Genomic DNA, 26,672 nt, shown 5'->3' on the forward strand with positions numbered 1-26,672 from the left:
TGCCGTGATCCATCAAGGGTGGTATCTTCGGGAGGGGGAAGAAGAGAAGTCGGCCACGTACAATAATTGGCTTTAGTAGACGTTGGAATAAGGATGGGGGAAGAGAGACAATCGAGGGTGGTGGGGGAGCTTTATAGGCAGTGGATCCAGCTGCTGGCCACTGAGCGGGATACGATAGCCAGACAAGACAAGACAGCTCTCAGCGTCGCACTGCTTCTTCGCCGCTACACTTCCTGTGCCCACACACACACCGATCCACACACACATGCACACATGCACTCCGTTCACTTGGCTGGTCACGCAGGTCACGACTGGGAGTTAGGCAGGGCGATGGAGGGGGGGAGGGTGGCCAGGGTTTTGAAACAGGACAGTCGGGCAGTTCTTTGGGTTAGACACGCTGGAGATCGTCGACGAACGACGACAACACTGCTGTTGTTGGAAGAGTGGCTTTTCCTTCCGCGGGGCCCGGGCGCGGCGGCATATCATCGTCATTATCATCACCACCACCACCACTACGAGCAACCACCACGAGCAACCACCACCACCACCACCACCACCACCACCACCACCACCACCCACCATCGCCAAACCATTCCACACTTAAGGCTTCACACCAGTGCGGCTGTCTCCACCAAAGTTGAAGCTAACGAAAGAACAAGCTTGCAGTGCACGACACTCCGCTTTACCCAGCCAATCAGGGCGAGAGTCACCGCGCAGTGCGACTGCGACGTCAAAAACTCAAGATGCGACATTAACCCTAAAGGGATCACCTGCTTAGGACGAACGACACGGGCATTGAGCTCGGACAATCCTGTCTGTCTCCGTCTCCGTCTGCCTCTGTCTGCGAGAATACCAACAGCGAGAAGAAGAAGAATAACCTCACATCGCCAGTCATCAGCCTACCTCTCCTGATTTATGGCCCCAGAGTCCAACGCCCAGCGGCAAGCAAAGTGCTCTATCTCCGAGATCTCGGGAACTAAATTCTCCTGCGAGCATGGTCATGTACGGCCGTTTCAATCTCAATTCAATTCCATTCCTGACGATTCGTATGCTGCAAACTCGAAACTGCGGGATTGTCGAGGCGCGAGGACGAGGGGGTGAGACCCGGACGAGGGACGTAACTCCGAATGTCTGTAGCTGCTCCATAGTACTCTAGAGTAAGGCCATGTTTTACGCTTAGATATGTGCCCTTTCCCCGCATCTCACGCCCTCCTCCCTCCCTCCCCCCCTCCCCCCCACCACCGCGACGCAATGACGACCGACACACCGTTTGTGGAGCACGCACTCTATGGACTCAATCTTTTAACATGTGGCCTTACTTGTGACGGAGTGTGCACAATCCGTATCCGAAAAGAGAGAGAGGACTCTATTTATTCACCTGCACTTCTCAGCACACTCACGACTCGCGACTCGCGAGTCAGGATATCACCGTTTTGCAGCGCAACGCACGCATGCGAATTCAAGGTGTAACTATTTCTCTCGGCTCTCGAGTCTTACCGCCCACAAGTAACACGGTAAACTGTGCGTTCGAAGCGGGGTCCGCAGCTCAACTCAATTCCAATTGCCTTCGCGCTGCAACTCCAAACCCGCATCCAAATCCAAATCCACGGATACATGCGGTCTAGTTCTAGTCTGCAGCCCTCTCTCCATTAGCTGGTCTTTCCACCCTCCCCCCTCCCCCCCACCCTCCGCGCAACAAAACAAACGAGCCAATATGAAGAATCCGGCAATCCGTCAATCTAAAACCTCACGATCGGGTGGATAGGTCGGTACCCAACTACATACTCTAACATTCTGACTTTCAAACGTTGCAAGCGATATCAAGCAATTGATTAACCACGATGGTACTCTAACCGCTAACTTTAGCTAACCAGTTACGTCACGAATCTGTGACTTCGCTAGGTTGCTTGGGGAGGGTGCCGCATGCCGCTACGCTAGATGCGAGAGAGCAAGAGACCAAGAGAGTCTACCCGCCGTGGCCGACAACCGACTTCACCACCACCACCACCACCGCCACCACCGCGAGGTGCGAGTGGGTATAATACAAGTCGACCACGTCTCCTATTACTCTACTCTAGATCTCACCTCCTTCTCGCTCGCTCTCTCGTCTTGTCATCCTCATTCCCTTCCTGCGCTGCGCTGCACTGGATTGGATCGGTTCCGCATGCATCTCGAGTCTCGAGCACACTCGGAAAAGGTCCGCCTCTTTTACTCTTTTACTCTTTTACTCTTTTACTCTTTTACTCTTTTACTCTTTTACTCTTTTACTCTTTTCATACATACAACTGCCCACCGACCACCGATCCTCAATTGCGATCAGGAAAAAAAGCCGTCGCTTCACTTCAAAACATGCCCAGACCCAGACTCAACACTGGACACGCGGTAGATAGGATGGGTGGTGGGATGGACACCGAACTTCGAAGGACCTGCCCTTCGTCATACATACCGTACCATGCCCGCCCCGCCCCGCCCCGCTGATCGCATTCATGTAGGTAGAGTATGTACCGATTATCACTCGCTCGCCCCCATTTCCCCAGACTCGGGCTCGGGCGCGGACTAAGTACAAGCCGATCTCAAGAGTCAAGCCCCCCCTCCCCCCTCCTCCTTTCCCTAAACATCTACAAGCAACTTGCAAGCACGCGAGCCTCAAGCTCAAGATCTCGCATGCACCCCAATCCCCAAGCCGCCCAGGAATCATTCGTAGTGCAGTGCACATATGAAACAATTCTCGGTGCGGTGCCCGGCGTCCCCACAATCAAATTGCCGTGCCCGCCCTTTTCCACCCACCCCGCTGGAGTGGAAAAGGGCCGGAGTGGGCTGGAATGGAGATACATAACCCCACTCAAGTCAAGTAGTGGTGCAGGTGGTGGTGGTGCAGGTGGTGGTGATGCAGGTGGTGGTGGTGGTGTAGGTAGGTCACAACAAACGGTGGCGCTACTCTAGAGCTCTAGGGCTCTAGGGTATGCGTGTGTGTATGTGTGGGTGTATGTAGCTGCACAAGCAACAAGCAAGCAACAAGCAAGCAACAAGCAAGCAACAAGCAGCAGCAGCAAGCAGCAAGCAGCAAGCATGCACCGACTGGCATGTGGTGGCGAGGTCATGTTGGGGGTGGATTGCGTATGGGGGGTGGTTTGCTTGCTAGAGGGGGGTGGTGATGGGGGCAGGAGGGAGTTGGGTAACGATCAGATCGATCTCTGATTATTTTTTTCAAAAGTATCTACCGTGCAAACCAAAAGCTAGCAGATAAGATGTGATATATGATTTTATATTGCAACTGCCAGTTTGCCATGGCGCGGTAGGTAGCCTGTAGGTAAAGTATGAAGGGTGAGGAGAATGATGATGGTGAGGGTGATGCGCTGGTGGTTTGCACGAGAGAGAGGAGAGAGTTTCGGTCGTGATGAGAGAGAGGGACGAAAGAGAGGGACTGAGAGAGAGGGACACTGGGACAGAGTGGGGGTACATACACCTACAGAAAATACTTGTCGGAGCGGGTGAGCGGGGCATGAATCTGCTCCACTGTCCACTGTCCAGTCCACTGTCCACAGCTCAAAACTCCTTTCTCATTTTCTCCTCACCTTTCTCCCCACTTCTCTCTCCCCTTTCAAAAACAAACAAAAAAAAGTATGTCCTCAAGACTATAGTCCATCGCGCCACCATCTTCGGCATTTTAATCGACAGTTCTGAAATCTCAGGTGATATCTCCCCACCATCCCCCTTCCCCCGCCGTCCGCGAAGGAGGAGGAGGAGGAAGAAGAGGAGGGGGGAAACGGGCGTATGTGTTTAGGTACGCCCTTTTATGTTTTCTCTTGCGGTATAATGAAAAACCAGTGATCTACACAGTCATGAAACTTGGACTGGTAGACGATCTGCAGGTCTCCGCGTATGTGGGGGATTGGGGGATGTGGGACGGGGGCCGGGGGATGATGGTTGGTGATGATGTTTAAAAGCTGTTATACATTATCGTACATACATGGTCGAAAAGAACTGAACTCCATATCCTTTTTTTTTGTACGCTACCTATACGTGAGATCGTGAACGTAATTTACAGGACGACTCTGTCATCCGCAGGCACGGACTGCGACGGGTCGAGGCTGAGCGGGAAGACGTTCCACGCCTCATCGACCCAGTCCTTGTTTTCACCGAGCACCGCGATGGCCTCCTTGCCCGCCTGCTCGACGAGGTACGTCTGCGCAACTCTCCGGATATCGTCGACGGCGACGTCCAAAAGTTGTTCTCGACGGCTGCGTTGGACGTCAGTAACCAGTTAATCCCGCTGATTGGGGAAACCTACGTCTGCCTCATTTCGTCCGTGATGCCGTCAAGGAAGTAGACCATTCCCTCCTCGCTCACAGAAGTGGGTGCGTCGACTCCCTGGAAGACACTCAGTTTCGCCTCCTCGAGATCCCGCTCCGACCACCGTTTCTGCACGGCCCACTGCCCGGCAGTCTCCATGATCTTGAGCGTGTTGGCTACATTCGGGTCGCGGTACGAGTAGAACCCGAAGATTCCGCCAGCACCGCGGTGGAATGCACCACCGCCGTACGCTCCGCCTTTCTCGCGGATCTCGTGGTGCAGGTGTTTGTGCGTCAACAGCTGCGAGAGCATCTGTAGAGCAGCACCGTCCTTGTGCGTGTAAGGTACTGTCTTTACACACGAGGATGTGTAGGAGACTTGGTACGGAAGAGGGAAGAAGGCCTTGGTTGGAGCTTCGAAGTCGAATAGGGGGCTGTCCCTGGTAGGAGTCTGGGCAATGGGGAGGCTCTCAATGAACTTCTGCACCGCGGCCTCATTGTCAGAAACTGCTTCTGTGCCGCAGGTAACGGCTACTCGGAGCCCGTTCTGGCGGGCGGCGAACTCAGCGATTTTCTAATGCTGTTAGCAGTCCGACTTTATGTAGAAAGGCTCAAAGTTCATACCCGCAGCTTATCTAGGGCCTCGTTGTAGACCTCGTTAGCGGCCATGTTACTTATCAGCCTGACCTGTGTCATACCGCCCATGACTTCAGTCGCCCTCTGCCGGCCATCAGTATACACCCTCCGTTAACACAGTACCATGGGGACATACGGCAGCAGGAGTGAGATGGGCAGCAGCAAATGTCCTGGCAAAGTTGTGTCCGCTCTCGGCCAAGCTGTTCACAAAGCCACTGGCAATTCCCTGGATAAGTGTCCTCAACTTCGACACCGCATAGAAGTTGGTTTCGAGCAGGATTGTCCGCAACAGCTCGAGCATGTCCGGAACATTCTTGTCCAAGCAGTATCCCGAGAAGACCAGTCCTTCTTCCGTGATTTCGAGGTTGCTGTGGTTGGTGGAGACGTGTGTGCCCGCTTTGATACCGCCGGTCTTGAGCTTGATCATATCTTCGAGCTCTTCCATCGTTTTCTTCGGGGTTCCCAGCCTCAGGATTGCGTCGGTAAACAATGGCAGGTACATCCGCAGCTCCTCGGGAAGATCCTCCAGCGTGTTCACCGCTATTGTAAATTTAGCACTGGTCTGTCGACAAGTCAGGAACAAAATCTACCTCTGAAGTAGGTCAGGCCGTTAGTGGGTGCTGTCCTCCATTGTACTGGAATGTTGCCAATCTTTCCGTGTTGCAACGGCTTCTTTTCCATTTCCCGAGGAATATCTTCCACCTTCACGGTTGGCAAGCAGCTGAGGTCCTGGTTACGAGCATTCTCCTGGATTTCAAGGAGCTTGAGTTCCTGCTCGACCAGGCCGCCGCGGGCTGCGCTCTCGCCTCCGACCTTTTCGATTTCAGCGGCCAAGCGCGCAGCTTCCTCGTTGGTAAGTGATTTCCCGTAGCTCGGCTCCGGCTCCATCGTGAATGTAAGGGTGTTTGCGTCAAGCATGTACTTCTTCAGCAGCGACTCAAGGTATCCACCCTTGGCGTACAGCTCCTTAAACTTGGAGACAGTCTCCTCCCAAGACAAGGCATCGAACGGATCCACTCCGTTGAACCAGGCAGGGGTGAGTCCTTGCATCACAGACATGCCGAAGGTGGCCGTTTTCTAACCAAAGTCAGCTGGCTATTTGCCGAGTGTCGAATGACTATGGTGTACTGACGTGTTTGAGCGCAAGTTCAAGCTGGTGCAGAATGCCCTCGACCTTCTTCCCGTCGAAGCCCTTGTCGTGCACGCTCTGCAGGACCTCATGGATTTTCTCCTGAACAGTCTTCAGATCTTCTTTCCGGACGTTCTGCAGCCCCACGGAGAGTATACCCTTCTTGGAACTCGTGTCGTACCCAGTATTGGGGGAGAAGTCCGACCCGAGTTTCTCATCGATCAGTCCTTGGTACAACGGCGAGCCGTATCCGTCAAGCAGGTAACTAGACATGATTCTCAGAGAAAAGCTCTCGACCGTATCGGCGGTCTCGTTCATTATCCAGGAAACGGAGGTTTTGTGTTGGGCATTCTTGTCCGTCAAGGGATCGACTGGTCCTGGTACGGTGATGGTCTTGCTCTCATTCAGCGTGATGGGTTCCCGGAGGTCGCTGTCCACGTTTGCACGCTCGAACCCACTCAGCTTATCGTTGAGACGGCTCAGGTGCTCCTCAATGGGAGCATCTCCATAGGTAAATATTTTGGCATTTGACGGGTTGTAGTGGTCCCTGTGGAACTTGCGCAGTTGCTCCAGCGTCAGATCTGGGATCTTGTGAGGATCTCCACCACTGTTGTGCAGATCAGGGAAGATATGGTCCTGGAATCGTATGTAGTAGAGGTATGACGAATCCGACATTTGGCCCTTCATCTCATTGTAAACAACCCCCTTGAACAACAACGGCGAGTCAGCCTCAGCTGGATTCTCGGGGCCAATCCTCCAGCCCTCCTGCTTGAAGTCGCTCTCCAGTAACAGAGGCTTAAGGGTTGCGTCCATGTAGACATCCATCAGGTTGTTGAAGTCGACCCTGTTGGTAGTAGCAAAGGGGTAGGTAGTGTGGTCGCCCGAGGTAAACGCGTTCATGAAGTTCGACAGACTGCGATTGAGCATCTTGAAGAACGGGTCGCGAACGGGATATCTGACAAACGGGTCAGCTCAGGGGGGCGAGCTGCCGCCAACAAACAAAACAATGAGTTCGCACTTCTCAGACCCACATAACGTGGTGTGTTCCAGGATATGCGGCACTCCGGTATCATCGTTGGGATTGGTCTTGAAGCCGATGGCGAAGACGTTGTTCTTGTCGTCCCTCGCCACGTGGATGTAGTCGGCCCCGGTCTTGTCGTGTTGGAGCTGGACGGCAGCCAGCTGCAGTTCGGGAACACTCTTGGCCCTCTGTACTGTGAAGCCATGGAGTTTATCACCGGGCTGGGGGAGCTGCTTCAGGTCGGTGAGGGCGGCATAGGATCGTTTGGGGATGCGGCAATGCAAGCCTCCTCGTTTGCCGACCGCAAGTCGGGCGAAGGATAAGCCTCCTCGGAGCATTGTGAGAAGCTTTGCGTAGCTCGGGCGTGCGTGAATGTGGGTACCGCCGGCCGGGAATGAATCGTCGGGTGGAGATGGAAGGGAGGTGGGTGAGCAGGTGTTGTGCGTCTAGTGAGTGGCGACACGCAGCGTTCTCCTTCGTCCAAAAGTTTGCGATGTGATGTCAGGCACAGACCATGTCCATCACCACCACCACCCTCTGATGCGATCGAATCTCAAATTGATTGAAACGTGGCGAATCCCCAGAGTCCTGTCATCTGTCTGTCTGACAATGCAGGCACCGCTCTCTATGCCGCAGCAGTGCGCATTTTGTTGCATTACTCTCCTTCGTGCCGGTCGTGTGGGCTTGTTCGTTGCCCCTCCATGGAAGAAGCAGAAGCGAACGAATCTCCAGTCAGCCATCGCAGTCAAATGCTGCCCATTAGAGCGATCCCACCCTCGGTCTCAACCGTAGCAAAACACTACTCCATACACGACGGCGGACCTCTCCACGGCCCGCACGCATCATCAATCATCGCCACCGGATATCTCTGGCCGAACAAGTTCTTGAGTCTACCAGGTCCACGCTGTACCCGTGCCGTGCTGTGCCGTGCCGTACCGCACTCGACTGCACTGCGCTCAAGTACTGGTACATGCCTCGCTCACACCGTCATCTCATTGGCCTCGCAACACTCCGTACGACCCAATTGACCCGCCTTTTGACGCCTTAACGACCGCCGCCAACACCCGCCGTCACCTCTGTCGTCGCTGTAATAGCAGGACCGAGCCCCACACCAATACGGATACAGCCGCAGCACGAGACAATCTCCAGACTGCTCGGAAAACACGAGTGGCAGCGCTCCTACAAACGCTCTATTACACATCCACTCCGTCCTGTACCATCACGATCGTCATAGTACCTGGCCATACACGACTTCCTTGCGCACCTGAATTGTACTATACGCTTGCTGGGAGGGAGAAGAAGAAAGAAGCGCAAAAGGGAAAAGAGAGCGAGAGAGAAACAGTGAGAGAGCGGCAAACCAGTATCACCTCAACTCACTCATTCACACCACCCAGCCGAGCGGGAAACAAGAAAGAAAGAACGACTGTGGTCGTCACTTCTCCACTCCCTCAGGGTTTCTTCTCTCTTTTCTTCTCTTCTTCCTTTCTCGTTCTCTTCGACAACCAAACTCTCTCCTCTTTCGGTTCGTCCATCAGACAAGACAACTACCCCAAACTAATTTAGAGTACTCTACCTTCTCCCCGCCACCGCTCTCTCAGCCGTCAACCCAAAATCTACTTGCCTGTCCCTCGTCATCGGCTATTGGTCCCCTTGCATAATTCCTCCGCCGTCATCGACACTTACACCTCTCCACTCCCCGTTGCTGCTTGCTTACTCACACGACATCAACTGGCGACACCTGCTCCCCTCCCCCGCCCAATCTGCAACTATCCCACTCGCTAGACGCCCAGTCGCGACCAGAGTCACGCAATCACACGACCTGCATACACGCACCTAGAGAACTGCTCTTCATGGCTGCTCTTGCGGATCCTGCTTCGACTCAGCGTGGAGGGTCTAAGGGCCCCTCCGGAGGTACCTCGACCGGGACCGTTGGCGATGGAGAAACGGCTGGGGAACCCGGTGGTGTCCAGGATCCACTGACGTCGAACACCGCGCCTCCTGCTCCGACAAACGCTGCGGCTCCTGTGGCTCCTGCTCCCGCTCCTACAACTCTCACACCCAAGAAGGCGGCCGCCCCTGTCGCCACTGCGAATGGAAAGGCTGCCAAGAAACCGTTGGATCCATCTGAGGTGAGAGCTGGAACGCTGGAGGGAAACAAGACAGTTTGGTGTCTTCGAACGGAACTTACCCTGTTGTCGGGGTTGGAGAACGGCTGAAATGGGCTGACTGGTTGCTCCGGCGTAGGTCAACAATCTACTCCACCAAAAGATTTCGCAACTGGAAACCGACGCCTCGTTGGAGGAAGAGGAAGAGAAGGCTATCTGTGGGTTGATACTGCTCTCCCCGCCAGATGGCGCTATGTCTCACTGACGTTCTTCGCAATATAGCCCGTGCTGTCCGAAAGGCCAACAAGGAACTCGCTGAACTCGTCTCCTCCCGCGAAGATCATCTGGCCAAGGTTGATGCTATCCAGACCAAGTACAGCGAGCTCCTGCACGACATGAAGCGCCTGGAGCGAGATCACGCCAAGTCTAGAAAGCGGGCGGACCAACTGCAAAAGGAAAAGGACCAATCGAGGTCGGAGATGCAGAAAGCCGTCAGTATGAAGCACAAGCTGGAAACGTTGTGTAGGGAGCTACAGAAGGAAAACAAGCGCATCAAGGTATATAGTGGATGGGGTTCACCGGAGACGGATATCATACACGAGGGCTTACGGGTGGGTAGGACGAGAGCAAGAAACTCGCACAGAATGAGCAGCAGAAGAGGGAGGAGCTCTCGGAAAAGTTTGAAAGTACGATTTGGGAAATCAAGAGCCGAATGGAGGAAGAGGAAGATGGCGGAAGCCGCAGGTCCAACCTGGAGCTCGACGAACTGTATGTTTGCCTCCATCCAATCGCCGATGTGCACAGCGGGACAAGGATGATTGTTGATGTTTAGGGCAATAGATTCAAGGCGAAGTTTAAAAGTTTCGTCGACCAATTCGAGATTCGCGAGCTCCACTTCCAATCGGTCCTTCGCACCAAAGAGCTGGAAGTCCAGTGGAACCTGGCACGCTACGAACAGCAGCGCAAGCAGGCCGAAATTGAGGCAAACCGTGCCAAAGCTTTGCATGCTCAGGTGTCGACGTTTTCGCAGACGGAGACCGAGCTCAGGTCCCAGCTCAACATATACGTCGAGAAGTTCAAGCAAGTACGACTATCACGATGTGAACCCGGTGCTTCTTAGGGGGTTTATAATAACAAGAACGGCGCACAGGTAGAAGATACTCTCAACAACTCGAACGATCTGTTTCTCACCTTTAGAAAAGAGATGGAAGAGATGTCTAAGAAGACTAAGAGACTCGAAAAGGAAAATCTTACACTCTCGCGTAAGTCGGAGATCACGAATCGGAACCTTTTGGAGATGGCTGAGGAACGCACTCGCCACCAGAAAGAGCTCGAGAACTTGAAGAAGAAAAACCTCAAGCTGGAGAGTATCTGCCGCGCCCTGCAGAAGGAGCGCAACAGTCTAGAGAACCGTCTGCGCGCCGAGGGCGAGGAGATGCTCGAAGACGACGAGGGCGACTCGGATTACGAGGAAGATTCAGAGGAGCTGGAGGAAGGATCAGAGGAGGGCAGCGAGGACGAAGAGGAGGAGGCGGACGAGGATACCGAGGAAGAAGAGAATCTGGCTGCTATGGCTGAGCTGCGGGATCTCGGGAAGAATGGTGTTCCGACAGCCAAGCCGGTCCTACAGAACGGCAATTCAGCTCCTGTCGCTGCTTCCCATCATTCTTAGTATCCGGGCTCCTTCGAAAAAGCTGCGGATCAAAAAGATAAAAGTTACCACATATCGCCATTTTACCGACCATTACATCCTCCTGTTGGATTCGAACGTTGATACGCCTGAAGTCGTGTTGGGCTGTTTGTTTGCGTATCTGAGTACGATCTAGGTATTTTTCGTGATAGGGTTTCATCTTCTTTGCATCTTACTTAGTTCGCGTGTGTCTTCTAGTTGAGCCCTGCTGCTGCTGCTGCAGTAGACATTGGAGCTTTGGACTTGACTTGGGCGGTGCAATTGTGGTTTGGGGTCTGGGTTTGAGTTTGAGTTTGGTGGGATACTTTATGCTTTCCACGCGCGCTCACTATTCTTTCGGGGCAGCACGTTGCCGGAAGAAAATGTAATTTTAGATGTATGCGCTTTTACTTACCATTTAGATGGGCCTGTCGCCGTCGGGGGTCGGAACATCTTGAATTGGAAGAGAGCGCACGGGATAATTGATGTTTGTATGAGTACGGATCGAGTGATGAGATGAGATATGAAGCTTTCATTCATATAGCAGCACTCGCGGCCTGCGCCGCCCTGCGTGACCGCGTGGTTGGTTGGCTCCGCCACTCGAGTGACTACTAGGTATACCGTCGACGCGCCAATCGCGCGCGATCTCCGGCTGCGAGTGCTCGATTTGTCGCTTCCGAGTGATCATCCATCACGTGCGCGCGGTGGCTTCTTCTCGCCACTGTTTGTCACTCACTCTGTGTGTGGCACTCCGGCTTTGCCTTGCCCCCTTTTGCACCGCCCGAGTGATAGCCACACCGCATACATGCGATAAGCAGCGACAAGTGCAGCCCCCATAACTAACCCTTGCATGTTCGTGTGAAGCCGTCGCGGAGATGCCGGAGTCGTGCATGCGTGTCGTGGGAAATAAAAGTACGTACTGCCCGTACTGCCCCTCGTGCACGTGGTACGCTACGCATAAGAGAACAGCCGGCTTAGTTCAGTATGTAGCATACCTACAAACCCCTTCCCTTTCTATTCCATGCGCCGGGGGGAAAACGCCTTGCCTACCTAGGTGGGTAGGTATGTCGATATCGAACGTACGTTCGTTCGGAGGGGGAGGGAGGCAACGTCATCCACCATAATCCTATGCTTCCGCGTATGTAGACATGTAGGCATGTGCCACAACGTAACGATTTGCATCTATTTATCGTACTCTATCGCGGGGATCTGATCATGATCATCGGAGGGGTCGTTCATTCAGACTGCGCAGTGCGAGTACCTTGTTTGTATCTGCCTGCATTGCGGCCTATGTATAGATAGAGCTGCAGCTGAGTTGTGGGTGTGTACTGTCATGTGGAGTGCGTGGAGCTCGCTGCGCTCGCGGCGCGGGGTAGGACTGGGACTGAGACTGGGACTGAGGCTGGGGCTGAGACCGGGCTGGGGCTGGGGCTGGATATCTACCATCGATAAACGTGCTGAGCCCTTTGTCTTACAGCTGGGCAGCACACAGCAGAACTCGTCGTCTCGTCGAGCGAGCCACCAGTCAGTAACTAGTAGTGCACGCATTCCACCACCTCCTGCGCCAGTGTCGGAGGCTCCCCACTAGCGTCGGTTATCACCCCTGGCTACATAGGCGTGCGTACTGGGGGACCAATCCAAACTTGTTCTTTCCTTTCCAGCCCCCATTCCCACAATCGCATTTAACGCGCCCGGTTTCGTCCCTTCTTTTTTTTTCTCTTCTCTCGTCTCCTGTCTGTCCTATCCTCGCTCTCTCTCTCTCTTCGAATTTCTCGTTCCGGTGTTTTTTTTTGTGATCTTACCTACTACCCGCGGCAACGGTAAAAAAAGAAGTTTATCTGTCTTTCAAACCACCTGGCCAGCCAACTTTCGTTTATCCCCCCAAGCAAGCAAGCACTCGCTCATCCTCGCTGCTCTCACCACCTCGCCTCGCCTTTACCTCCCACCTCCCACCACCACCGCCACCACCACCTCCTCCTACTCCTCCCACCACCACAAGCACAACTACCAGCACGATGGCATCCCCAACATCCCCATCCTCGTCGCGTTTGTTCCTGTTCGCGCTGGTACTCCTGCTATCGCTGCTCTCGACACCAACATTCGCGCAGAACCTTACCACACCAACGGTGAACGGAACGAACGCGACGACGAACGCGACGGCGCCGTCGGCTACGCCCGCGCCCGGAGACCAGGATAGCGCTGGCACAACGATATCATCGAGTGTGGCCCTGTTTGGCGCTTTAGTTGCCGTACGTATACCCGGACCGTGCGCGAGAGGGAGGGGGGGATGCGCGACAGTGACGGTGGACAGTGGGCTAATTCAAATTGATACTACTACAGGCGGCGTTATTTTCACTTTAAGGAGCGAGGGAATGGAAAGCTGCGCGCGCACGACCCGACCCCGACCTGACCGATGAGGATGATTTACGACCACCCCCCTCTGCCGCTCCCCGTTGCCGATGCCGATGCCGACTACTACCCCTCCAACTCTTCAACTTGCCCCCTTCACCCTTTACCTTCGCCTTTACCTTCCACCTTTACCTTCCACCTACCTTCCACCTTTCTACCTTTTCACCTCCACCCGACGAGTGAGCGAGCGAAACTAGCGATCCATCCATCCCTTATCCATTTTAATACCGGTGTTCGTGTTGGTGTTTACGTTCGATTGTTCCTACTACCTACCTAGTGCTTGTCTGCGTTTACGTACGTTTGTACCGGAGTTTTTTGGTCCGCTATCTGTCTGTTTGTTCTTGGGTCGCCGCTTGGGCTGGTATTATTTTCCTGCAGAATTGCTACCACCACCACCATGTTCTAGAAATCGCGGGATGATATGGGGAGAGTAGGAGCAGGAGAGGGAGGAGGAAGATTACGTTCATTGTATAGAGTTTACTGTAGACTTCTTTTAGTTATTTTAGGGAATTGTAATTTGAAGGGAAGAGTTGATATGTTGTAGGTATCATTCATCATACTGCGGACTTCTGAGCGACTGAGTGGCGAGAGTGAATGTGAATGTGAATGTGAATGTGTGGGGCGGCGAGCGCCTCTTCGCTGTAGGTTTCGCCGAACTGAGATTGATAGCCACGACGCGGCGTGGGGTTAACTTGAGTGGTCGAGAACCATGGCTGCGGCAGGCAGGCAGGTGTGGTGTGGATGGTGTGGGTGTGGTGTGGATGGTGTGGGTGGGGTGTGGGGTGGAGTGGGATGGAGCGTGCAATGTGCACTGTGCAGTGGGCGATGTGCATGTCGTCTCGTCGATGCTTGCTTGCCTGCTTGCTTGGCGAGATAAAGATACCGGTATGTACGGCACATCGTGCGGTGTTGACTCGGCGAGTCGGCGCAGTCCAGTCCAGTAGTTGGCCAAGTAGGTAGAGTAGGTAGGATGTAGGTCGTCGGTTCATGCTGATCGATGCTTACATGTATGCTAAGCTCGAGGTTCTGCGCAGTGCGAGAGCTTCAGCTGTAGGTGAGTGCGGCTGAAACGTGTAGGCTTAGTACCGTATGTAGGCTATGTAAGCGTCCTGTTAGGTCGTTGTTGGGGGTTGCTTTTCGGTGCGTGTAGAGTGAGTGAGTGTCTGATCCCCAGCTGGGCAACCGGCCGGCAATCCGTTCTCGAGGAGCATGGCAGCGTATGCAGGTATCGCGAGAATGCTGGCAATATGTATTCCCGGAGAAGCCCGGGCCCTTCATGCGCGCGCACTCGGCACAGGCGAGATCACCGGAGAATTTAGTACAAGGACCGACTGCGCCGTGCGGGGACTGCAGTATGTATCATGGTAGAGTAGACACGCCTACCCAGCTACCCATGATTCCTGATGTATGACTCCTCATACAAAGTAGGCAGTGATCCTCATAACACGGCGCTCGTCTCCGCATTGTCCCCCTCTTCGGTCTCGGGTCCGCAGGGCTTTGCTTTGCTTTGCTCTCCTGATTCTGCTGCTTCTCCTGCTTCTCCCGTCGTGTCTCCCACATCCATCCATCCATCCAAGCCTTGTCGTTCTAGAGCCGTGTTGTGCCGCTCAGCTGCGAATCTGGGACAGTTGTACGTTACAAATTCGCCTTCGTCCGGCTGGGAGGGAGGGAGGGTGTCGCCCCGCACCGCACGCATGGGCACCACGTGGCCTCGGCCCCGGTTTCGGTACATGGAAGGTACATGGTAGGTACGTACCGTCGGATACCGGTAACCATCTAGCGGCCTGTGGCCTGGTATGTAGGCGGCTATATACATACGGTGAACCCCCGTACGTGCATACGTAACTGCGGGCTGGCGGGCGGGCGGGTGGGCGCCCAGGCGGAGTTTGTTTCGTTTCATCGTTACCAGTACTCGTATTCAACCTAGGTACGGTATCTGCATACCAAGATTACCGGTACAGTACGGTGCACTGTCCGGGCATATATTTACCTATCCCGTCTCTCTACCGTCTGACCGGCGTGCTGCGAGAAACAGGATGGGATGTGATGGGATGTGATGGGAAGTGATGGGATGTGATATGATGGGACAGGCGTGTTGCTGCGACCGACGCACCGGGTCTCGTGGCGCATAGCGCGGCTATAGTGTGTGGCTAGATCGCTTCATAAGTACGTACTCGTGCTTCCCGGGCCGCGTTGGGTTCCGGCCGGCGGCCCGGCAGAAGTGGTACTTACCGGTGCCGGGGTTTGGCTTTTAAACGTTATATTCCTACCTGTACTGACTGACTCGCTATTGGGTAGTGGCTTGCGAGAAGGAGCTTGCGAGAAGGAGCATATGACCCTTAGCTATCGCTGCAGTCAGTACTGTGCGAAGTAGGTATGTTTGCATGGAAATCATGGCAGAATTATGGCTTCTGGAGGCTGGCTCCTCCTTCGTAGCGAAATGTAAATATTACTTGTCTATGTGAGCAAGTCACCAATACCCAAGGGCTAAGGGAGCCATGTTCGGAACTTCGCCCGATGCCAACTGCCCATGGAAACCCGAGTACATCGGTATTTATAGGGTGATCTAGCAGTGCCGTGACTGGTTAGTCCTCAAGTGCGAATACCGCTGGGGAAAGATCTCGCCCACGAACGAGAAGCTCAGGTGGAAGCTGCCGGTCATATTTCTATTAGAGAGGTGTCGCAGGGTATCGTTCGTACACTTGGGCGTCAGAGCGAGGATGCTTATGCAGGAGGATGCAAAGAGGCTTGCGCGGGACGTCCATGGAGATCTCGGTGCGTCCACAACGAAAATGCATGACGGTGGCGGAAGAAGCCAGATTGATGACGTAGTATGTTTGTTCATGCATGATGGTTAGAGAAGCTGGCTGTCGACGGGTGGCTGTAGCCGTGGAGGCGGCGCGGAAGAATGCCGCAGCTGGCAATGCGGGTGGAGGGCAGACATCGAGGGCAGACATCGAGGTAGACATCGAAGGTAGACATCGATGGTGGAGGGTAGACATCGAGGGTGGGAGGTAGACATCAAGGGTAGACATCGAGAGCAGATGTCCAGAGTAGACATTGAGAGCAGACATTGAGGGTAGACAACGAGAGTACACATCGAGGGTGGAGAGTAGACATCAAGGGTAGACGTCGAGAGTAGACATCGAGAGACATCGAGAGACATCGAGGGTCGAGGGTAGACATCGAGGGTAGAAGGTAGACGTCGAGAGTAGACATCGACGGTCAAGGGTAGACGTCGAGAGTAGACATCGACGGTCGAGGGTAGACATCGGGGGTGGAAGGTAGCCATTGAGGGTGGAGGGTAGACATCGAGACACTGCCTAGATGTGGAAGGGAGCTCTTGTTAATGCTTCGACGAATGTTTGCTACGTGTGATGCGGCTCCTCTCCCCCACATTTTCCGATGCTTCGTATTGCACTTGGAACACCTTATCTTTGCATGAATGATCGATCCGGCCATGCATGTCAGTGCTCCAACGATCTGGTATGCAATTCTAGCATTGAACCGTGTGTCCCATCTAGTGGGCAGGGGGTGAGGGTGGGTGAGAATGAACAAAGGAAGCTCCTAGAGACACGTCTTCGGAGCTGGTCAACACCAAAGAGCACCTCATGGGCTCTTCCGCCCGCTGGGCTTGGAGCAAACCTCGACGTTGAAGACCGTATGCACGAAGCCAATCGGGGAATTCCAAAATCTGTATAAACCCCCCAGAGTTCCCCCCTCCGCGACCACTTCTACATTATCTCCCAACAACCATCCATCAAACTTCTCGATCGAATTTCATCCTCCTTTCTCAATCCCCCATCCAAACCTCATCAGTTCTCCATCCAAATCTCATCAAGCCTCATTCACAATGCAGTCCTCCATCCTCGGCAACATTTGTCTTCTCCTCCTCCTCCCTCTTCTCCTCGTCGCCCAGGCCGCTTCGGTCCTCTACTGCCGCGAGCAGGGAGGAGTCAACTGCAAGTTCTACGCTGGTGCCAACCAGTGCTTCAACCTCGACAGTGCCTGGGACAACAAGATCAGTAGCGTCAAGCAGAACGGCGGTTGCTGTGCCTTCTACAGCCACGGAGGTTGCCACGACCGCCTCTTCATCGCCAACCCAGGCCAAATCTTCATGACCCTCCCGGCTAAGTGGAACGACCAGGCTTCCAGCATCAAGTGCACCGATGACTTGAAGAATTGCGGAAGTAAGTTGACTACCTAATCTGAGGGAGGGAGAAGAGGCCGGGGAAGTGAAAGCTAACAATGGGTGTGTAGAGCTTTAGGCCTGCGGAGTCTAAAGTGGAGTTGGGATGCGTGAAATGGAGGAGAATTGTTCGTATGCTTTGATTTGACTGTTGCTTTGACTGGACTCAATTGGGTTCGATATGATTGATGATTGCGGATTCACTTGATTGCGGAATTTGAAAATAAAGCATTTTCCCTCTACTGATAGAGCCACGAGTGATCAATCGCCGCACCCTCCGTTTCTCTTCCACCCTCGCAGTTTTCGTAGTCTTCTACGCTCAAGCAATCCGAGTATGCGGAAGTAGAGAAGGATCTCATGCAACCTGCCTTCATCATCATCCCCTAGTGAGAGTACACCTCACCGTTACGGGACGGATGAGGGATTGAAGAGGGTCGAGAAGAAGCACAAAGGCAAAGGGAAGGATAAGAAGCGGAAGAATCAAAAAGAGGGGAGCGTCCCGTCCCGTGCGGATGGAACCCGGGTCAGAGACGTCTATATGACTGTCATCATCGGTGGAAACACGGACTCCCGGCCTCACAAGGGACGTAACCTCAATATCTTCGGTACCTAGTTCACAGTAGAGTCCCGTAAGGCCACTTTTTCCGAACCATGTGAGGAATCCCACATTTGCCACTGCTGCAGTGATGGCAGTTCAGAACTAATTGTGGGAGGCTCCTAGTTCTGTAGTGCTTCATGGCGGGCCAAGGTCGAAGACGGCGATAAATCGTAGAGGATGAGGAAGCAGGAGAACAGAGACGAGATGGTGGCAATAGTGGCGGTCTGGTAGTTTCATCCCCCACCATAGTAGGGCGATTCATCGTTCACGGTATACTGTATTACTCAAGGGGCCAAAGTACAAGACCTGAAAACAGCTATATTCCCGAGCCAGCCGCTCGATCATCATTCCCTACTACTCATACCCGCTATAACACATCAAGCAATACAATTCAAAGTAGAGAGCCCTTCCACCCCCCCCCCCCCCCCCCCCCCCACCTCCTGGGCGGCCAATCGTGACATTTCTCCATCGATTCATATGAACCACCAACATCAACCGTCTTCTCATCTTTTCTCAACATGAAATTCTCGAACGATCTCTTGCGTTCCCTTATAGCCGGTGATCTCTAAGTTCGCCTCAAAAACCTTCTGCACCATGTCATCGTATGTACAAAGCGATAAAAGCATTTTCCTTATGCATAAACATAGAGGCTGGCGCCGGCCACTTCTCTCTCCCACGCCCCGAAGATTAGCGAAGCCATCTTCAAGCTCGGTCTTTTCACGGGATCATGATCGACCATCTCAATGAGGGTGCTCCACAACTCCCACGGAACTTCACCTGGAGGGCAGCAAGGATCTATCTCGCTACGGAGGAGGGACTTCTTCCTTCTGCAGAGCCCGATACCAATCAGGCCCAGGGAATAAACCATCATTTTTTCCCAATCTTTCGGAGACATGTTGATCCAAGGGGGACAGTATCCATACGGCGGATTGCTGTACCGGTGTTTGGACGTATTGTTGCGGTTCGCGGGATTCGTAAACGATAGCTGCCAGTAAGCCGGACAGTTGTTTAGATGTGCAAGTGCGGCGACAGGGGGAGTGGAAACCATCGGGGAAAAGTGTGTCACTCTGGTCCGGGGCTGGTATATATCGTCGTCTTCGTCCAGGAGATGTCTGTAGAGTTCGGGGACCATACCGAGTTTTAGGCACTCGCAGCAACAGGGTACAAACCCCGTTTCATAGGGGATTGTCGGGTTCAGGACCTCCCCCGGAGAGTAAGATTTCCAGTTACCGGTGGATTCGAAATCCATTAGAACCACATCTTCGCCCAGCCAGGGGCTCGTGATCAAGACGTTGTTGGGCTTCAAATCGGAGTAGAACCCGGGACGATTCGGTCCGTTCCCATGGTGGAGGATGTGAAGGAGTGCGTTCGTCAATTGTCGACACCATTTCGCCAGCAGGTTGATGGAGATGCATGACTGACGCCCCGGAAACACTTCCGATAGTGGCTGGCCTGATATAACCGGTGTTAGGAACCCGACGATTGGAATTCGCTCCTCAGAATCACATATCCGTCCGGCAGTATCCCACATCGGTACCTCTCCGTCAGTCGAGTAAACGAGTGCCGCTGGCGGTCTGATGATGTTCGGATGAGGCGGCATGCACAGCAGCTGACGGAGCTCGTGGTACATTAGCTTCCATCCTGTGATGGAACACTCGATCGACTTGAAAACGTGGGGCGGGGAGTGGAACTTCTCGGGGCCGCAAGCTTGGGTACGCACGACCAGCACCTTTGCACTGTCATCGCTAACTTGGAGGTAGTGGGGCGTTATCCTGAGGGCCACTAGTGGGATCATAGAAATGGATTCGATAGGCGTATGAAGCCGGAAGTGCAAGCTGTCCTGGCTCCAGAGGTTCTTCAATTGTTGCAGGGAGAGGATAAACGTCCTCTGCCGAATGTCGTAGACATCTGATTGGAAACCCGGATTGAGTGTTGGAAAATAGACAGAGTCGAGCAATTCCTCCTCCAGACAGAGTCTGCATTCTGACGGTTCGGCATCATTTCCAATCGCCTCTTGGGACACAAATGGGGGTTCCCACGCCGACGCCGACATGGCCGTTGTGTCGTCCATCCAAATCGCCTCTTGGGGCACAAATGGGGATTCCCACGCCGACGCCCACATATCCGTTGTGTCGTCCATCTGATGATAAGGATAACAGGACGTTCTTCTGCTGAGGAAAGATTCGAGGCTATAGAGCGTGCTTGGTAGTAGGGGCTCGAAAGCTGGAATCTTCTGCACAAAAAAGCCGCCGCGTCTAGGAATAAAAGAGTTGCTGATATGAATGATAAGGATATGGACTGCCGGTAAGAGGGGATGATGGTCTCTGAGAGCGGTGTTTCTGGAGTTGTGCTCAATTACGCTAACGGCCGTCGGTGCGGCCACTCGCCCAACACGGCTCCATTGGGCAATGCACATACACCAGCGTCACCACGGAATAAGGAGCTGCCAGGAAGGCTATTAGTGCAGAGCGGAACCTCCGAGAAATCCATAGTTATAAAGAATGGGCGGTGAATGACACTTGCGATCACTCGAACAATAGGTATGTTCAGAATGGCCCATAACTGTTCGGAATTCAAAGTCGACTATGAGCACGGCCGTGAGCTCAAGCTTTCACTCTTAAACTCTATCGATCTCGTGGTCACCATCCTTTCTTACCCGAAATGCTTACTTTTGTGCATAGTTTCCCAATAAATCAGAAGCAAGAGCCCGGCCGCCAGCCTTCAGGTTCATGATATTCCTGTGCATCTCCGAAATCGGCTCCCTGGCGATATGTGTTGTGTTGATCATGATCATCTGCATGCGAAGTGCGCACACCGTCACGCCCTGCAGAATGAACCCCGGTTACGTACCTGCCTCGCTTAACAACCAAGCTGGGGGAAAAGCCGCTATATATATATATGCACAATTTCTGTTCGGCATCAGGTATGTACATATGGGAATCTTTCCTTTGCTCCCGGAACGAGCTGATGTTGGGGCCGCGGACAGAGGAATCCGAACTACTGGCGTCTTCTCCCTTCGCCACCTTAGGATGCCTCATATACATTCCTTCCTTTTCATACCAGTACCATTCAAGGAATTCACTTCAATTTCACCACCGGTGGAATGTCAATCTACTCACAATCCTCTCACCTTGTCGGTTCTACTAAAATCGGGCATCTCCAATCGGGCATATGGGCTCGACTGCCAGATGTGTTATCGCTCCGGAGGTAGGTTCCCGCCGTCCGGGCCCTATTTTGCTTTTGGAGCGGAAGGACGAGTCCAAACCTACGGGCAGATGCTCACGATAATCAGAAATACGACCGGGAAACATGGGCAAGGCTACACTTGCACACCACGGCGAATCGCAGCTCGGAAATAAAGTATCCTGCCGTCACTCGTCCGAATTCCAGAGCTAAGATCCGTCGAAATTGGCCGGTACAAGAATGCACGGGATCCATTCCATTGTCTGTGGTTCTGGACACGCACATGGTTCGACAATAATCTCCTTCAACCTTCAACCTTTAAACACGGGGGTTCGAATGGGAGTCCTAACTGTTGATTCGGCTCGTCAGTTAAACCCCTATGGAGAAACGATCATGTGGACGTGGCTGTTTACATGGCCAGGACGAGGCCTCAGGGGACACTGCGGATGAAGTTGGTAATCGCCCAGAGATATACATGGCCAGGACGAGGCCTCAGGGGACACTGCGGATGAAGTTGGTAATCGCCCAGAGATATACATGTGAATGGATGCATGCATTTCTATGTTTCGATATCCTGCGGAAGATGTCGATGGTGATGATCAAACACAGGAAAATCTCGCAAGGGAGAACTCTAGTCACCGAATAATGGTTCGTTCGGCCGTGCCAAGATGCAGAATTCATCATCACCGTAAGATTGTTACCTAATCCCCACTGGGTTATATCTCCCTCGCCTGAGGAGAGAAGGAGGTACCCAGTTGGTGAAACAACATGCAGGTCGACATCAAAGGATCCGCCGACACAGACTCTACTCGTAGACCTCTGAGGCTCAACCGGAAACTTATCAGACGTCCGTTGTTACCCCGCCAGAAAATATACTACGCCCCACCAGCTCCTTCTACCCCAGCCCAACTCAACTCAAACCCATGCGCTCACCATACGGATCCTCAGATTCTCCATCTCCGCCTCCACCTACGCCGGAACGTCAGATCACATCGGATATCCACACACTTGAAATACAGAACTCGTAATCAAGCCAAACCAGACCAAACCAGACCGGCTTTCCAATGCTGTTGAACGAATCCACAGGTCGCCTTTACCTGCCCTGTCTCTCCTTTCGTTTCATTTTTCTGCATAGAGAAGAGGGGAAAGAAGTGGGGGAGAAACCAATGAGCAGATGAGGTGAAAAATACGGATGGGACATTACCTCTGACATCTCCCGTCTTTCTCAGCTCTCCTCAACGAAAAGGTTCTGCTTGTTCCGTATGAAGCGCATCATGTCCCGAGCTATCACGCCTGGATGGCCGACGAAGTCCGTTTCGCTCCATCCCGCCTCCCTCAAGGATCGATCTCGCTAATGCGTCGATCTAGGAAATCCGCGCGGCCACAGCCTCGGAGCGTCTATCCCTCGACGAAGAATACGCGATGCAACGCAGCTGGCGCACCGACGCGGACAAACTGACTTTCATAATATGTGCACCACCGATGCCACCGACGTCTTCGCTATCCGAGGACTCCGGGCAGGTCATCGCGGGCCGCGACGACGCAGACATGCTGGGCGATATCAACCTGTTTCTCTCGGAAGAGCACGATTCTACCGAAGAATCCTCATCCGACTGCGGGCACGCTGGGGAAAAAATGTTAGTGGGCGAGATTGAGCTGATGATTGCGGAGAAGGAGAACCAACGGAAAGGGTACGGGCGTGCCGCTGTCCTACTGTTCCTTTGGTACGTAGCTATACATTGTGAGGAACTGGCCGCTACATATTGTGCTGGCAAGGGCGTTGAGAGCGTTGAGGGCGTCCTCACGCATCTGCGCGTCAAGATCAATCAAACCAACCTCCGTAGCATAGCTCTGTTTGAGTCACTGCTGTTTAAGAAGTCGGATGAGACGCCAAATTACTTTGGTGAGTACGAGTTGGTCTTGGAGAATCTGGATGTGGCCTGCATGAATGGCTTGATGAAGACGTATGGGCTGGATGAATGCAGAACTCTGAAGTATATTCGGGAGTAGGTGGAGATGTTTGGAATGAGGCGGGGTGTAAATTAGACAGCAATGGAGTTTGATTTTGTTGTAGCATAGATACCTGGAGGACGACACGAGTGTTTTAAACCGATCATCTTGATTGAATAGATTCAAGCATATTTTGGTAACAGCAGTGTGAGCGGTGGGCAGGCTGAAGATGTTGGTCCTACGAAGATGTTGGCCGTCATAGGTACTTGGGCAGCAGGCCGATGCCATCACTCGTTCACACGTGTGCAAGCTGTGGGGGTTGGGTACATCGTTTGGACCAAAAAGAAAGCCATTGTAGCGCCTTTTATCATGACCGACCCGCAAAGCCAGAAAAGAGAAACAAACAGTTAGGTAACGCCAGCTGGACCTGAAGGCAGCCTTTTTTTCATTTGCCCAATGTGTCTACATCCATAGTACACATTTACGCCCCTCGCCGAAACATCATGCCTCCCTCACACCCAGTCTACCGTTCGCCGAACATTTATTTCTTGGAAACGGAAGGAACGTCGGTGATGGTGAGTCCTAATCATCCGGGTTAGAGCCGAACAGCGTTGGGAGGAATTGTGCGCTGGAGCATACCAGGAGGAAGCGACTGCTTGAGCTTCTCGGCCTTCTCGGTGTCCTTGAGGACAAGGGTGTAGAGGTGTCTGCTGCAGCGGACCTTGAACTTGATCTGCGAAGCACCCTTGGTGGACTTCTGTAAATCGCGAAAAAAGTTCCATCAGCACTTGAAGCTCCCGCGAGACAGCACGCAACACGCAGCAATTCACCGTCCAACAGCGGTTCATCGTCGTCGTCGCAGAGGTGGATTTGTAGAACGGACCTTTATCCTGGCAGCTATAAATTTCACGAACGTAGGTCAGCACTCTGATGTATCAATTCCGACCCCCCTCCCGTTTCTCGCTTGGACAATGTTTCGACAATATTTCCTCCCTCCCTCCTTTCCCGCATCCTCTCCTCCGCGAATCGGGTAGAACATACACGAAGCATCCTTTCGTCGGCACAGCTCAATGAACTGCTTGATGTCGTGAACCTGCTTAGGCATCTTGGGATATAGTTGTCGGAGGGGTTCGGGTTGGTCGGTGGGCGATAGGTTTGGCGTATCGGTCGTCGTTGGGGCTCGCTTTCGTCTTTCGTCGTCGTCGGGGGAAATTCGGCTAGGCCCAGTTGGCAATTCTGCGGATTGTGGGTGTTGTGCGTACCGAAGGGACTGTGGTGCGACTAGGGCTTGGGGCTTGTGGGATCTTATCTTATCGTAGCGATTCGTCGAGATGCCGATCTTATCAGCCATCATCTCATCTGCGCCACCAGCCACGTCATGCGTTGCACAAGCCACGGTTGACTCCCCACTTTCTGGGAGAGCTCATTGCAGCTGAAGCTCATCCCCTCCACCATGCAATGTTTATTCCCACAACATCCACGACCACCACGCAACAAGTAACACAATTCATAATGCGCAGTCCGACTGCTCTTGACCGTCTCGTCACATCCAAGGTTACAATTCCGTTCCCACTTCACTTCCGCATAACTGACGGAACGTCCCACAGAATGCCTTCTTCGGTGCGTGCTCATGACTCCAATCCACCACCACCACCACCACTGTATACAAGCTCACACTTCCAGCCTTCGCCGGCATCATCGTGGGTGTAAGCGCGTGGGCCATCTGGCGCGATGCGCCGCTCCTCGGCGCGAGCACCGACGACCCGTACGGAGATCCTAGCGAGTGGACGGCGCAGGAGCTGCGGACCTGGCTCAACGCTGTAGGCGGCTACTACCTCCCGATGATTTTCAGGCCGCACGAGATCTAAAGACTTGTTTTTTTCCAGAGGAATATCGTGACTAGTGAAGACGAGAGTAGAGAGGCCCTTGTTGAGCGCGTTCATGCCGCTGTGAGGGCGAGGAGAATTCCGCCTACGCCGAGGAGTTGAGTTGGGCTGGGGCTGAGGCTGGGGCTGGGCAGTGGCATGTAGGTTTTGAGGATCTGGTACACGTTCGTACATATCGGCACTGGAGGTTGGTTGAGATATCAATAGCACGTGACTGTGCTTGGAAACTGCCGTCTGATGTGTTCCGTTTGGGTTCGAATCGGCAGAGTACCCAAGTATTGGTCTCGCCTATCTTTCGTCTTCAGCCTTGCAAATCTTAAGGTTAACCTTAATCGACCGCGTGGCTTTGATGTGAGGGCTCAAGATCATGACCACCGGTCGTTATCCTGCTCGGACATCTAGTAGAGCTAGCATCGGCAATAGGGGCCTTCTGCAAAGTGGTTCTTCAAGGGCGTTTGACATAGATGCTATGTATGTCCAAGACACTACTCGAGCTGCTTGGCACAACTTACAGCGGGTGGAAAGGAAGGGTTCCCGGTGGTGCTTTTGGATACCACCGGAGCTCACTTGCGACCAGCCCCAGTCTTCCACATAGTTACCGTCTCAATATCAATGAGAACAAAAGATTATGACCATCGATTCCAAGCAAACACCGTGCCTCTACCCCTTCAGGTTCGGTAAATACGACCACGGTCCAACCCTCGGAACGCGTTGTTATCCGGAACCGTTGCAATATCTTGAATCTTGAGCTAGCGACCCGCGAAGACGACTCGAAAGAAGAAAACACGAAGCAGAAGAAGAAGAAGAAGAAGAAGAATAGGAAGAAGAAGAGGAAGAAGAAGGGACAAGACATGAGTTTATAGACGTTGAAAAGGAGACGGGGATGGGGCGGGCGAGCTAGGCAGCAACCATGGGATATCACTCGAAACGGTGGGCCTTGGACGCCTGAATTAGCGGCTCGTGGGCAGTTGTGGTAGAAGCGGGGTGTGGCGACGGCTGGGCATCAACCTCCCCGCGCAGAGGTGAATCGATATGTAGCCCAACCGGAACGGCGGAACCCCGCAAGAGTGGCGCTTTTTGGAGTACGGTATGGCGATATTTACCGAAGGTAACTAGGTAGGTACTCGGTCATCGGACTTGTGGGATCGGATAGGGTGTCTCGCAGATGGCTTAAAGGGTAGTTGCTAACGGTGCTCGGGCTCATCGATCCGCATGCCTGGCGCGAGGTTGCCGAGGCATACGGATGCACAGCTGGTACCTGACAGCGGCTTCGCCGCCGCCGCCGCTGGGGGGGGGGCGGTGATTCCTGACCCGGGAGGGGGTGGTTCGGATATGAAACATCACCAAGCAATGGGTGAATACCGTACGTGAGATATCCAAAGCGGCGACATTTCCCCGGAGATCGCGAATGTATTGTCTTGTTCAGGAAGTTTTTTTACAAAGCTTCGTCCGTGTCAGATTGTGTCATGGAGCTCGCGCACTCCGTTTGGTAATCCGGGGGGATCGGGGATTGGGGGATGAGAAGGGCGGATACGACGGCGATGATGATGATGGTAGATTATGATACCGTCGTAACTAAATGTTGACATGTGCTCCCGCTCCGCT

At 53.4% G+C, this 26,672-nt stretch overlaps 8 protein-coding genes across 8 annotated transcripts; 5 read left to right on the forward strand and 3 right to left on the reverse strand.

Moving 5' to 3' along the window:
* Positions 1 to 3,918: 3,918 nt before the first annotated feature.
* BZA05DRAFT_436830 (Metalloenzyme, LuxS/M16 peptidase-like protein) lies at positions 3,919 to 7,416 on the reverse strand (the record flags this gene model as incomplete). The annotated part of the gene is made up of 7 exons (XM_051486429.1): positions 3,919 to 4,241; positions 4,292 to 4,866; positions 4,917 to 5,012; positions 5,065 to 5,468; positions 5,519 to 6,005; positions 6,061 to 7,012; positions 7,058 to 7,416. 7 exons carry the CDS (start codon positions 7,414 to 7,416, stop codon positions 4,043 to 4,045), a joined length of 3,072 nt encoding a protein of 1,023 aa, XP_051338657.1. The 3' UTR covers positions 3,919 to 4,042.
* Positions 7,417 to 8,560: 1,144 nt separating this feature from the next.
* BZA05DRAFT_66553 (myosin-like coiled-coil protein-domain-containing protein) lies at positions 8,561 to 10,979 on the forward strand. The gene is made up of 7 exons (XM_051488541.1): positions 8,561 to 9,207; positions 9,323 to 9,401; positions 9,466 to 9,740; positions 9,803 to 9,951; positions 10,024 to 10,267; positions 10,322 to 10,445; positions 10,508 to 10,979. The coding sequence occupies exons 1-7, from the start codon at positions 8,929 to 8,931 to the stop codon at positions 10,759 to 10,761; spliced, it is 1,404 nt and encodes a 467-aa protein (XP_051338658.1). The 5' UTR covers positions 8,561 to 8,928; the 3' UTR covers positions 10,762 to 10,979.
* Positions 10,980 to 12,867: 1,888 nt separating this feature from the next.
* BZA05DRAFT_445740 (uncharacterized protein) lies at positions 12,868 to 13,213 on the forward strand (the record flags this gene model as incomplete). The annotated part of the gene is made up of 2 exons (XM_051487029.1): positions 12,868 to 13,101; positions 13,193 to 13,213. 2 exons carry the CDS (start codon positions 12,868 to 12,870, stop codon positions 13,211 to 13,213), a joined length of 255 nt encoding a protein of 84 aa, XP_051338659.1.
* Positions 13,214 to 17,011: 3,798 nt separating this feature from the next.
* BZA05DRAFT_400627 (uncharacterized protein) lies at positions 17,012 to 17,599 on the forward strand. The gene is made up of 2 exons (XM_051483909.1): positions 17,012 to 17,451; positions 17,522 to 17,599. Exons 1-2 carry the CDS (start codon positions 17,115 to 17,117, stop codon positions 17,527 to 17,529), a joined length of 345 nt encoding a protein of 114 aa, XP_051338660.1. The 5' UTR covers positions 17,012 to 17,114; the 3' UTR covers positions 17,530 to 17,599.
* A 1,080-nt stretch (positions 17,600 to 18,679) lies between these two features.
* BZA05DRAFT_454291 (uncharacterized protein) lies at positions 18,680 to 20,538 on the reverse strand (the record flags this gene model as incomplete). Its single annotated transcript, XM_051487514.1, has 2 exons — positions 18,680 to 20,188; positions 20,467 to 20,538. 2 exons carry the CDS (start codon positions 20,536 to 20,538, stop codon positions 18,680 to 18,682), a joined length of 1,581 nt encoding a protein of 526 aa, XP_051338661.1.
* Positions 20,539 to 22,005: 1,467 nt separating this feature from the next.
* On the forward strand, positions 22,006 to 23,358 carry BZA05DRAFT_400629 (GNAT domain-containing protein). The gene is made up of 3 exons (XM_051483910.1): positions 22,006 to 22,317; positions 22,461 to 22,540; positions 22,600 to 23,358. Exons 1-3 carry the CDS (start codon positions 22,296 to 22,298, stop codon positions 23,239 to 23,241), a joined length of 744 nt encoding a protein of 247 aa, XP_051338662.1. The 5' UTR covers positions 22,006 to 22,295; the 3' UTR covers positions 23,242 to 23,358.
* A 46-nt stretch (positions 23,359 to 23,404) lies between these two features.
* On the reverse strand, positions 23,405 to 24,414 carry BZA05DRAFT_400632 (ribosomal protein L38e). Its single transcript, XM_051483911.1, has 4 exons — positions 24,223 to 24,414; positions 24,065 to 24,078; positions 23,821 to 23,938; positions 23,405 to 23,763 (listed from the first exon to the last, which is right to left on the reverse strand). Exons 1-4 carry the CDS (start codon positions 24,284 to 24,286, stop codon positions 23,723 to 23,725), a joined length of 237 nt encoding a protein of 78 aa, XP_051338663.1. The 5' UTR covers positions 24,287 to 24,414; the 3' UTR covers positions 23,405 to 23,722.
* A 170-nt stretch (positions 24,415 to 24,584) lies between these two features.
* BZA05DRAFT_66680 (uncharacterized protein) lies at positions 24,585 to 25,303 on the forward strand. The gene is made up of 4 exons (XM_051488543.1): positions 24,585 to 24,735; positions 24,789 to 24,801; positions 24,865 to 25,001; positions 25,068 to 25,303. Exons 1-4 carry the CDS (start codon positions 24,640 to 24,642, stop codon positions 25,167 to 25,169), a joined length of 348 nt encoding a protein of 115 aa, XP_051338664.1. The 5' UTR covers positions 24,585 to 24,639; the 3' UTR covers positions 25,170 to 25,303.
* The last annotated feature ends 1,369 nt before the right edge of the window (positions 25,304 to 26,672 follow it).

Source organism: Tricharina praecox (assembly GCF_024521635.1).
Source record: "Tricharina praecox strain CBS 144465 chromosome Unknown BZA05scaffold_15, whole genome shotgun sequence".
NCBI lineage: Eukaryota > Fungi > Ascomycota > Pezizomycetes > Pezizales > Pyronemataceae > Tricharina > Tricharina praecox.